This window comes from Podarcis erhardii (assembly GCF_964252035.2).
Source record: "Podarcis erhardii genome assembly, chromosome: 7".
Lineage (NCBI taxonomy): Eukaryota > Metazoa > Chordata > Lepidosauria > Squamata > Lacertidae > Podarcis > Podarcis erhardii.
The window spans coordinates 75,081,565-75,094,071 of record NC_138511.1 but is presented as its reverse complement, the minus strand read 5'-3'; the positions used below and the strand labels follow the sequence as shown (position 1 = coordinate 75,094,071).

The 12,507-nt window shown below is 44.5% G+C and overlaps 1 protein-coding gene across 2 annotated transcripts in view; it reads left to right on the top strand.

The window, feature by feature from the left end:
• Nucleotides 1-11,203, top strand: part of LOC309345978 (sulfotransferase 2B1-like) — a 31,124-nt gene extending 19,921 nt beyond the window's left edge. For both annotated transcript variants that reach the window (XM_081869519.1, XM_081869520.1), the window contains 5 exons: nt 8,156-8,364; nt 8,716-8,842; nt 9,468-9,562; nt 10,024-10,204; nt 10,985-11,203. In XM_081869519.1, coding sequence (XP_081725645.1) covers nt 8,156-8,364; nt 8,716-8,842; nt 9,468-9,562; nt 10,024-10,204; nt 10,985-11,094 — 722 coding nt within the window. In that variant the 3' untranslated portion in view covers nt 11,095-11,203. The remainder of the gene's footprint in view (nt 1-8,155; nt 8,365-8,715; nt 8,843-9,467; nt 9,563-10,023; nt 10,205-10,984) is intronic.
• Nucleotides 11,204-12,507: the final 1,304 nt, after the last annotated feature.

Genomic DNA, 12,507 nt, shown 5'->3' with positions numbered 1-12,507 from the left:
GCTGTCATGTCCTTCTAGTTCTGATGCCTCTTGCTTATCCAATCTCATCCAGTCCGTGATCCATACCAATTTATTCATAATACAATTTAAGGTCTGGGAGGGCAAACCTGCCTCTATCTTTTACATCTGTAAGTATTTTAAGTTTTATCCTTGGCCTTTTGCCCCCCAGATAAATCTTAAAATTTCTTTCTGCCATTTTTTAAAGCATTCCTCTTTCAGGATGACTGGTATTGATTGAAAAAGAAAGAGCATTTTTGGCAACACATTCATTTTAATCACCAATATTTTTCCTAACATTGAGAGATTCATTCTGCTCCATATTTCTAAATTTCTTTTTACCTCAAGCCAATTTTTTTCATAGTTATTTTTAAATAGGTTTATATTTCTTGATGTGAACCAAATCCCTAAATCTTTAACCTTTTTATGGACTTCAAACTCAATGTTTTGTATTAATTCAGTTCTTTCTTTTTCCTTCATGTTTTTAACTAATAATTTAGCTTTATTCCTATTTATCTTAAATCCTGCCACTTCCCCAAAATTCTGAATTTTTTCTATTATTTTAGGGAGTGAAGTTTTAGGTTCTTCCACTGTTATCACTAGGTCATCTGCATATGCTTTTAACTTGAATTCACTTTTTCCAGTTTTTACACCTGTAATCTCTTTATTTGCTCTTATGTTTTTGGCAAGTACTTCCAAGACCAGAATAAACAATAATGGTGATAATGGGCATCCTTGTCTTCTTCCTTTTTGGATCTTACAATCATCCATTATCACCTGATTTATAATTAGTTTGGCTTTTTGTTCTGAATAGATTGCTGCTATTGCTTTTAAAAACTTAGGACCGCTTCTGATTTGTTCTAACAGCTTTATCATGAACTTCCAAGAAACATTATCAAAGGCTTTTCCAGCATCTATAAACATCATTGCCACTTTCTTTTCATTTTTAGCCTCCAAATATTCTATTATATTCAAAATATTCCTTATATTCTCCTTCATTTGTCTTCCTGGTAATAACCCGGCTTGATCTTGATGTATATATTCATTTAATTTTTTTTTTAATTTGTTAGCTAGAATATTTGCAAACAATTTGTAATCGTTATTTAACAAAGAGCTAGGCCTATAGTTTTTAATTTGCAGCAAATCTGTGTCTTGTTTTGGAATTACTGTTATATAGGCCTGTTTCCATGTTTCTGGGATTTTGCCTGTGTTCAATATTTCATTCATGACATCTTTCAATGGGTTTGCTAATTGTTCATTTAATTTCTTATAATATTTTGCCGTAAAGCCATCCGGGCCTGGGGACTTGCCATTTTTAGAGCTTTTTATTGCCTCAAGTATTTTTTGTATTGTTATCTGGGAGTTAAGGATGTTCCTTTGTTCTTCTTTTAAATATGGCATATTGCTATTTCTGATGTACTCTTTTATCTTAAATGTTTTCTTTCCCTTGTCTATACAGCTCAGAAAAATATTTAACAAATCCCTCTCGTATTTCCTTCAGCTTGTCTGTAATTCTGCCATTTATGTTAATTTTATTTATGGAGTTCCTTTGTTCACTTTTATTCAACTGCCAGGCTAACAACTTCCCCGGTTTATTTGCATGCTCAAAATATTTTTGTTTTACTCTTTTTATTTTCCAGCTGATTTCCTGGTTTATAATAATTGAATATTGGGTTTGTAATGTTTTGATTGCCTGTTTTACTGCCTATTTGCTTTGTTTGGCAGCTATTTCTCCTTTTTCATAATTTCCTCTATTATTTCTTTTTTCTTTTTCTCTCTCAATTTCCTTTTAAATGAGTTTTGTTGTATAAAGAGTCCTCTCATTACAGCCTTGCTTGCATCCCAGACCGTCTGTAACTTTGTTTGCCCTTGACTATTTATTTCAAAATAATCCATCAAGGTCTTTTTTGCTTTTTCAACAAATTTGTGATCATCTAATAAATCATCATTTAATCTCCATCTAAAAGAGATTTGGCTTTCTTTTTGTAATTCCATAGTCAGGGAATTATGGTCTGAAAAGGTTCTGGGATTTGATTTCAATTCTTTTGACTCTGTTTCCAATTCTTTTGAAATCCATACAGAGTCTATTCTCAAGCTGCTGTCATGTACATGGCTCTAAAAAGTATAAAAAAGGTAAAGGTAAAGGTACCCCTGCCCGTACGGGCCAGTTGTGTCCGACTCTAGGGTTGTGTGCCCATCTCACTTAAGAGGCCCGGGGCCAGCACTGTCCGGAGACACTTCCGGGTCATGTGGCTAGCGTGACGAAGCTGCAGCTGGCAAGCCAGCACCAGTGCAGCACACGGAAACGCCGTTTACCTTCCCGCTATAAAGCGGTAACTATCTACTTGCACTTAAGAGTGCTTTCGAACTGCTAGGTGGGCAGGAGCAGGGACCGAGCAATGGGAGCTTACCCTGCCGCGGGGATTCGAACCGCCAACCATACGATTGGCAAGTCCTAGGCCCTGAGGTTTTACCCACAGCGCCACCCGTGTCCCAGTCTAAAAAGTATACTCTCTATCAAACATGTCTCATTCTCCAGATATCTATCAGCTTTAGATTTTGAGTCATGTCAAAAAAAGTTTATGGCAGTTTACCTTCTTTGGTCCCTTTTTTCCTGGCTGATCTGTCTTTGTCTAAAGTTGGAACTCCATTTAAGTCTCCCATTAAGATAATCTTTTGATCTGCAAATTCAAGTAGTTCTGTTTCTAGTTTTCTGGAAAAAAAATGCTTTTCTATCATTAGGGGCGTAAATACTAACCAATATCACTTTCTCTCCCTGGCTTTTAAGCTGTATTATTAAAATTCTGCCTTTTTCGTCCTTCTGAAACAATTCGAGTTCAAGTGCAGGATTAATATAAAAAACAATTCCTCTCTTTTTTGTTTTATCTGATGAGATGAAATCCATACCTTTTTTTTTGTTAATTAAGACCCTTTTATGCTTTTTTGCAATATGTGTCTCTTGGAGACAGATTATATCTAATTTCTGTTTTGCTATTACATGTTCAATCCGAGGTTGTTTGGCTTCACAATTTAAACCGATAACATTCCAACTCAGTAATTTAAGACTGGCCATTTCCAGAGTCAGTTACAATATCTGTTTTCCCTGATGCCACCTCTTCCACTGCAAGTTGTTCCAAGGATTTCTTTTGCTCAGATAGGGGGTCTCCCCTGTCTTGTTTGGGGTCTAAATCTCTCATATTCCTGCCACTTACCACCTGGCCCAGGGCGGGGCCTGACAGGCCTCACTAGGACAGTGTTACTGCAGGAGGGGCACAGAGTGTTTTTAAAAAATTTCTTTTGGATTTTTTGTATGTGGGGGGTGGGGGTGGGATGGAAGTTTGGTTGGGTTTGGGGAATTATTTTTTTATTTTGATGTTCTTGTAATTTTTACATTTTTTTGTTTGTATTGTTTTATTGGTTTTGTTTGTTTGTATAAGTTGTTATTTTGTTCTTAGGGGGAGGGGTCAGGGCTGCCAGGGAGTGGGCCCCAGCCCACAAAATGGCTGGGGCATGTTCCACAGGGGGGAATGCACTGGGACAACCGATCTCAGTGATCACGGGTAGGAGGAGGAGTTACGCTAAGACCAGACCATGTCATTACAGAGGAGGCAGGTTTAGTCGTTGTCTGAGGACTATTCCTGCCTCCGGGTCTGGTCCTGACCGGATGGATACTAGAATCAGCAAGGGATACCCACATGACCTGAAAGTGTTGCTGTGCAATGCCAGGTCAATGATTCATAAGACCACTGCCATCCATGACTTGATCATGGATGGAGGATTTGATCTGGCATGTGTAACAGAGACTTGGTTGGATGAAGCAGATGGGCCTGTCCTTGCCGCTGCTTGCCCACCAGGTTTCTCCTATGCACAGCAACCCAGGTCATGTGGGCGGGGAGGGGGGGTTGCAGTGATTTTTAGGAAGTCATTAGTCTGCACCAGGCGTCCTATTGGGAAGATCCAGTTTTCTGAGTGCATGTTCTGGAAGTTGGGCAATAGGGGCAGTACAGGATTCCTATTGGTGTACCGACCTCCCCGCTGCACCAAGGATTCCCTGCCCGAGCTGCTTCAGGTTGTGGCGGATATGCTCCTGGAGACACCTAGCTTGGTTGTCCTGGGGGATTTTAACATCCATGCCGACACGACCTTACAAGAGGCCGCTCGGGACTTCGTGGAAAGCATGGCCTCCATGGGGCTGTCCCTGAATAAGTCTGGCCCAACTCATAGCCACGGACATGCCTTAGACTTGGTGTTTACCTCTACGGATGCTGGTGATCTGACATTAACTAAAAGCGAAACAAAAGAAGTGCCATGGTCAGATCACTTCCTGGTGCAACTGGACTTCTCCGCAACCCTTCCCCTCTGCAGGGAGGTGGGACCGATTCGGATGGTCCGCCCCCGCCACTTAATGGATCCAATTGGCTTCCAGAGAGTGGTAGGGGATGCTTTATCCCAAGTTGATGGCCTTTCAGCTGATTCCCTGGTGGCCCGCTGGAATGCGGAGTTAACCAGGGCTATTGACTGTCTGGCTCCGAAGCGCCCTCTCCGATTGCATGGAGCCCGGACAGCCCCATGGTTTTCCCCAGAGCTGAGGGTGATGAAACAATCGTTGAGACGGCTAGAGCGCCGGTGGCGGAAAACTCATTCTGAATCAGACCGGACACGGGTTAGAGCTCAACGTCGAGCCTACCAAGTGGCAATGGCGACGGCGAAGAGGGCCTTCTTCACCGCCTCCATTGCATCTGCAGAAAACAGCAGCAGGAGACTTTTTCAGGTGGTTCGCAATCTATCAGAACCACCTGTACCACCTGGGCCTGGTAGGGACCCCAAGATCTCCTGCAATGCTTTTGCAAAGTTTTTTGCAGATAAAATCGCTCAGATTCAGAAGGAGGTAGACTCCACCGTGGGAGCAGGGCCAGGGCGGGAGAGTGCTAGAGTTCTGTCTGGTCCTGTTACATGGGATCAATTCCAATCTGTTACCTCCGAGGATGTGGACAGGCTGCTTGGACGAGTGAAACCGACCACCTGTCTCTTTGATCCTTGCCCATCCTGGCTGATAAAAGCGAGCCGGGAAGGGCTGGGCGATGGGATCTGCGGGGTGGTGAATGCTTCCCTCTGTGAGGGAGCCTTCCCAGACCCGCTGAAAGAGGCGGTCATTAAACTGCTTCTTAAAAAAACATCTTTAGACCCGGCCAATTTGGCCAACTATCGCCCAGTCTCAAATCTGCCATTCTTGGGCAAGGTGATTGAGCGGGTGGTTGCTGAACAACTCCAAGCACGCCTGGAGGAAACAGACCATTTGGATCCCTTCCAATCGGGATTCAGGCCTCACCATGGGACTGAAACTGCCTTGGTCGCGCTGGTTGATGATCTCCGGCGGGCTAGGGACAAAGGTGAGAGCTGTTTCCTAGTTCTGCTGGATCTCTCAGCGGCCTTTGACACCATCGACCATAACATCCTTCTGGACCGTCTAGAGGGGCTGGGAGCTGGGGGCACTGTTATACAGTGGTTCCGCTCCTTCCTCCTGGGCCGTGTCCAGAAGGTGGTGGTGGGGGGTGAGTGTTCAGACCCCTGGGCTCTCACTTGTGGGGTGCCTCAGGGTTCTGTCCTCTCCCCCATGCTTTTTAATATCTATATGAAGCCGCTGGGAGAGATCATCAGGGGGTTTGGACTGGGTGTTCATCAGTATGCAGATGACACCCAGCTCTACCTCTCCTTTAAATCAGAACCAGTGAAGGCGGTGAAGGTCTTGTGTGAGTGCCTGGAGGCGGTTGGAGGTTGGATGGCGGCTAACAGATTGAGGTTGAATCCTGACAAGACAGAAGTACTGTTTTTGGGGGACAGGAGGCGGGCAGGTGTGGAGGATTCCCTGGTCCTGAATGGGGTAACTGTGCCCCTGAAGGACCAGGTGCGCAGCCTGGGAGTCATTTTGGACTCACAGCTGTCCATGGAGGCGCAGATTAACTCTGTGTCCAGGGCAGCTGTCTACCAGCTCCACCTGGTACGCAGGCTAAGACCCTACCTCCCCGCGGACTGTCTCGCCAGAGTGGTGCATGCTCTAGTTATCTCACGCTTGGACTACTGCAATGCGCTCTACGTGGGGCTACCTTTGAAGGTGACCCGGAAACTGCAATTAATCCAGAATGCGGCAGCTAGACTGGTGACTGGGAGTGGCCGCCGGGACCACATAACACCGGTTCTGAGAGATCTGCATTGGCTCCCAGTACGTTTCCGAGCACGATTCAAAGTGTTGGTGCTGACCTTTAAAGCCCTAAACGGCCTCGGTCCTGTATACCTGAAGGAGCGTCTCCACCCCCATCGTTCAGCCCGGACACTGAGATCCAGCGCCGAGGGCCTTCTGGCGGTTCCCTCATTGCGAGAAGTGAGGCTACAGGGAACCAGACAGAGGGCCTTCTCGGTAGTGGCGCCCGCCCTGTGGAACGCCCTCCCATCAGATGTCAAAGAGATAAAGAATTACCTGACGTTCAGAAGACATCTTAAGGCAGCCCTGTTCAGGGATGTTTTTAATATGTAATGCTGTATTGTTTTTAATACTGATTGGGAGCCGCCCAGAGTGGCTGGGGAAACTCAGCCAGATGGGCGGGGTATAAATAATAAATTATTATTATTATTATATTTTTATCGAGGAATTCTCTCGCCTGAAATTCTGATGTCCGTTTACATCTCCTCTTCATGTATGTAAAGGAGATACCCTCAGGAAATTCCCATTTGTATCTGATGTAAAAGAAGGAAATTAACAAGACCAGCATGTTGGTTTGCAAGCCCCCCTCCATAGAGGCTGGCCCCTCTCAGTGTCCTTGGAGCTTGCTTACCGGTAACCACCTCTGGCTGATATCCAGAGACCAGACCAGGGAGATTTTGATAGGTGACATTTTCCCAAGCACGGGCAAAATGCACAACCCCTTCCTCCTGCTTCAGCAGGGGAAATAAAATAAGCCAGAAATCTATTTGCATGATGTTTATTTCTGACATAACAGCACTAGAGAAAAAACACGTCCTTTTAGTAAAGTTCCTCCAACAAGTCTGACTAACTTCCTGTACATGCACACTCGGAAGGCTTTAAGTTGCACTCCTCACTCAGACTTATCCAGCCTGTGAACATCTTGGTAAATTCTTTCCCAGAGATAAGGGCATCATGTTGTGTCAACAAACTGGCTGTCTGCAGCAGCGATGCTTCCATATACTGACACATCAGGGGTGTGGAGTTTTTGCATTGTTTTGCACCCTCTGCCATTTGTATGAATATCTCCCGATGGTGCAGAAGTCATGTGTATATCAGAAGTGCCATGGGTTTCAGGTACCCAGGGAACAAGTTCCTTCCCTCGAAGCCAAGGTTGCAGAACTAGAAAGTATAGGAGGCAGAGAAAGTGGCCAAGGAGACCTTCAGGGATGTGGTAGCTGGGTGACCTTCCCACAATGACAGCTCTCCTGCCGTCAGGAAGAACAAAGGTCCTGAGAAAGGAGAACATCACTTTGAAGAAGAGGGAGGCATTCCCTTAGAAAGGACCTGTTTCTTGGGAGTTGGTATTGGGACCTGTGCTTTTGTAACTTGTTCATAAGTGATCAAGTAGTGATGTGCCCAGGTTTGCTGACACTAAAAATAGATGGTCAGTAAAATGGTGAATGCAATTTAATGTAAACAAGTGTAAAGTGAAGCATGATGGAGCAAAACATCTCAATTTCCCATACACGCTCATGGGGTGTGAACTGGAGTTGATGGAGTAAGAGCGAGACCTTGGAGTCATCTTTGATAGCTCAAGGAAGACATTGACCCAGTGTGCAGTGGTTGTGAGAAAAGCAGATTCCATGCTGGGGAACACTAGGAACGGAATGAACACAAAACTGCTGCTAACATAATGTTTCCCACAGGCTTCTGGGAGAAACAGGATGCCAGACTCAATGGGTCACTTGCGTCATTCAGAAGGCTATTCTTCTGTTCTCATTTTCGCCACACTCAACGAAAAAATATAGTCAGTTTCTCCACAGGAAACCATTCCAGAATTTTGGGGTCTTGCCCCATAGGAAGGTGCTGAATAGCTAGAAGAGGAAGAAGATTCATTGAAATTATTATATTCCTCTAATTGCTTTTGCAAGGGCCAGGTGTTATTGCACAATGACTGACTGGTGGATTTCCTCCTAGGTACTCATTGGATGTCAGAGATCTTGAGCTTAATCCAGAGCCAAGGGGACCCCTCATGGGTTCAGAATGTACCACTGTGGGAAAGGGCACCCTGGATTGAGATTGATGATCATTTGCAGATTGCCTTGAAAAATTCTTCCCCCAGGATCCTGGCTACTCACCTGCCATTCCAGCTTTTCCCCAAGTCCTTCCTCCACTCCAAAGTCAAGGTAAGAGAGGAACAATGGACACATCAAGACTGCCTTTGACGCTTGTCTTTTTGAGACACAGATGTGGGGGATTCTGGAACACTTGACACAGCCTGTTTACAGGAAGATGCCATTTTCTGTACTAGAGAATGGGGAGGACTATTGGGAATCTCCTTAGCAGTTCCCTGATTGTGGAAGAACTTTAACTGGACATGGTCCACATGCATGGTCAGCCCAGGTCCTCACTGGAGGCTTCTCCTGTTCCCATGTCAGGTTTTATTTATCATGCCTTCAGTTTACTGCCACACTCTACCTGTTGATAGTGTTGGGCTGCCTGGGCCCTCCTTCAATATAACTCTTCCTCTGTTACAGGTAGTCTATACTCTGCGTAATCCCAGAGATGCTATGGTTTCAAGGTACCACTTCACCAAAGGCTTTGAAGTATCGAAGGACCCTGGAACTGTGGAAGAGTTCATGGAGAGATTCCTGAGTGGGGAAAGTATGGAAGGAGGCAAATCAGCCACTCTTGTTTGCTGTGACCCAGCACCAGTGATGTCCACCACCAAAAACCATTTATTATTAGCTAACTCTAGAGTTCTATCAGAAAACTATAATTCCCAGTTGGATACCTGGAGAAGGGCAGAAATGTGGCAAAGTCCTACATTTGTCATTTGCTTTCAAAGAAAAACAATAAATGTCCTTTCAAATGGGCAAGGTTGGCATTAAATGAGAATAGGGTGAAATTTAAGGAAAGTCCTTAACAGCTGGGTGAGATTAGCACCAACAAGACAATAGATCAAAATCGAAGATACTAGACATTCTCACTGCTGGCAGAAAGAAAAAGAAACCTTAATGGAGAAAGCCCATTAAAGTAAGATTGTTGACTCATTCAAACCTCTACCTCTTCTGTACGTGGATTATGTCAGTAGATAGATCAGTCAGCAGGTGGTATTGGACTCAGGGTAGCGTTGAAGTCTCCTGTTACTGATTTTGTTCTAAAGGGATAATGCAGTTATTTTCCAAGTTCCTGACTGGTGTTTCCTCTACGTCTACAATAGCATTCTCTACTCCCCCCCCCCCATAACTCCTTACATTTCATCCTTGCTTCCTCTTTGCTGTTTCAGTGGAGTATGGTTCCTGGTTTGACCATGTGAAAGGCTGGGTGGAGATGAAGGAGAGAGCCAACATCTTCTTCATCACCTATGAAGAACTACAGCAGGTAAAGGTCCAATTTTAACTGTGTTGACCTGCAGCCCCAATTCTGACATTATTCACACATGAAGCTGCCTTCTTTTTTTAAAGATTCTACAAATATTGGCTAGAAAGGGATTCTGAGCATGTGCAAAATTCGGTGCTACCTCTACATACACTGCATATCATGTGCAGAGTACATTTCCTTTCTTCTACATTAGAGCAGATGTGCCAATAACCTGCTTTTCTGCCTTAAAGGTAATGTCTCTTGCTAACTCAGGTGCCCCCTGGGTGTGGTGCTGGCTGAGGGGAGGTGGAGACAGAGTGGCTTCTGCATGGTGATAACAGCAAATTCCACATCCTGAAGACATTCATTTTGCCCAATGCACATTGCATACTGGTTCTCATGCTCTCTGTGTGCCTCCTGATGAAAGGCAAGCTCTCTACATCACATGAGGATTCACAGCCATTTGCTTTTGCTTTCTGCAGGACCTTCGAGGCAGTGTGCAGAAGATCTGTCATTTTCTTGGCAAGGAGCTGAACAGCCAACAAATTGAGTCTGTGGTGGAAAACGCCTCCTTCCACAAGATGAAGGACAACAAAATGTCCAACTTTTCCTTAACACCAGAGAACATTTTTGACCATACAAAAGCAACGTTCATGAGGAAAGGTAATAACATTGGAGTGCCAAGGAATAAGGCCACAATGCTGCATGCCAGGGGTGAAGAACCTCTTCTTTTTCTGTGGATGTTTCAATGACTCACAGAAAAAGTCTATCAACAACCAGTCAATAGATCATAGAGTCAGAGCTGACTGTGAACACAGTTTGCAGGTCCAGAAGGGGGTACAGTTCGCAGGATTGTATACCTTCCTCTCTGTGCAACATCCCATCTACGTCTATCTATTTCATGGGTGTCCAGATCAAAATAAGAAATTATTCTGAAAGAGGCAGTCTAGAGAACAAGGGTGTTTCTGCATGATTTTGAGACCTGGATAATTCTGGGGACTCCCTAAAAACAGGTTGCAGATTCTCCAGGCCATTAAGACACAGCAGTTGCCTCAGAGATGTTTATGCTAGATTTGGCAGGTTCTGTGCCTTTCCCATCAATTTGGAAAGCAAGCAGAAATTCAGCAGACAGAGCAACAGACACACAGGTCATGGAGATCTCTGTGGTGCAATAAGAAAACATGTCTGGATGAGACACCCAGCTGGTCCAGGCACCCAACATGCATGCATTAGTGCTGCTGGAAAGCCAGATCAGGAGGGTGGGAATGGTTGGGGAGGGGCTCAGGGCAAACAGTCAGGGGCATGTTATTTCTCCAATAACATCAGCTATCTGAGGGGTTGCCTGCCTCACAGCTGAGCACGAGGAAGAAACGTCCCAATTTAAGTTTACGTAATTTCAGGTGAACATCTTGGTGGTTGCCACTTGCTCTTGTCTTGTTCTAGGGATCTGCGGGGACTGGAAGAACCTCCTGACAGTGGCACAGAGTGAACGCTTTGACCGTGTTTACTGGGAGAACATGCGTGGTGTGAATATGACCTTCCCTTGGGAATGAAGAATCCCAGATTGTTGCTCCTGATGTTCTCCACATTCTTATGTATCATATGGTTTGGCTAGTTTCTGCTACCACTGTGCTAAATAAACACACTTGATCAGGAATGGAACAGTTGTTCTTTATTTTTTGACCAAATCACAAAGTGTCTTTAGAGCTTGGAAGTCTCATTGCAGCAGCTGCAGGAGAAATGCTGAGACCGAGACGCCCCTTGAAGACCACCTTCATAGACCTGATGAAGGCCTTCAACCTCGTCAGTGAAAAAGGACTCTTGACACTGCTCAAGATAGGATGCCCACCGTAGCTTCACGAAATGATTGTGTTCTTTCATGATAACATGCCCGGCAACTTCCAATATGACGGCACATCCTCAGATGCTTTCCCTGTTCATGTTCTTTTCTCAAATGCATGAATTGCTCTTATGAAAGTTCCTCTTTGAATGCTAAAGAGCAGGGTAAAATTAATAAATTTACCCTTAATGGCCTTGAGGAAAGCTTTTATATCATGTGCAGTCTGAGGTGGTACCATCCTCTAACAAGAATGGACCATGCCAGAGACGGCATGTTTGCCTCATCATCAGAAGTGGTAAGTGCGTAGAGAGCAAGCAGGACCCATTGCATTTTCCTGCCAGATGTAGAAGGCTACAGTTCTTCATTCCACATACAGATGCTGACGGGATTTGCTGCTGCATCTAAACAGTGAAAGAACAGTGTCCTCCATTTCACCTGAGGGCAACAGGCTTTTAAGGGGCAGACATTGTAGCTTTACAGCTCAGCACTGCTTACTAACGGGTCTTTTTGGATTCAAAGTGGCTTCCGCTTTAAACAAATGCTACAGCGCTACATTGGAGACAGAACAATAGACACACAGTTCATGGGCGTACGAGCCTGTCTACTCAGTCAGTGGCCTTTCCCATGAAGCTCTTTGTGATGCAATTGGAAAAGGTGGCTGGATGAGACACCTAGCTGGGCCAAGTCACCAACACGCAAGCATTAGTGCTGCTGGAGTGCCAAGTCAGGAGGGGGGCAAGCAGTCAGGGGGCATGTGCTTTTCCCTCTAACGTCAGCCACCTGAAGGAGCTACTGCATGCCTGAGCATGAGGAGGAAAAGTTCTAATTTGGGCTAAAGTCATTTCAGTCAAATTTCTTTGGGGTTGACATTTGCTCTTGTGTTGTTCTTTTTTAAAATGCATGTACTGCTGTTAGAAAAGTTCCTCTTTGAATGCTAAAGAGCAGGGTAAACTGAATAAATTTATATAATGGGTTAGAGACTGGGTAAATGAATATTTATCTGTTCATTCCTAAAAATATTTATATACCACTGTATCATAAAACTAAACAGTAAAATCACAAAAAGCTAAGAAAAAGTTTTTAAAAAATTAAAAACAAATAGCAACAGACCATAGTGGGAAATGTA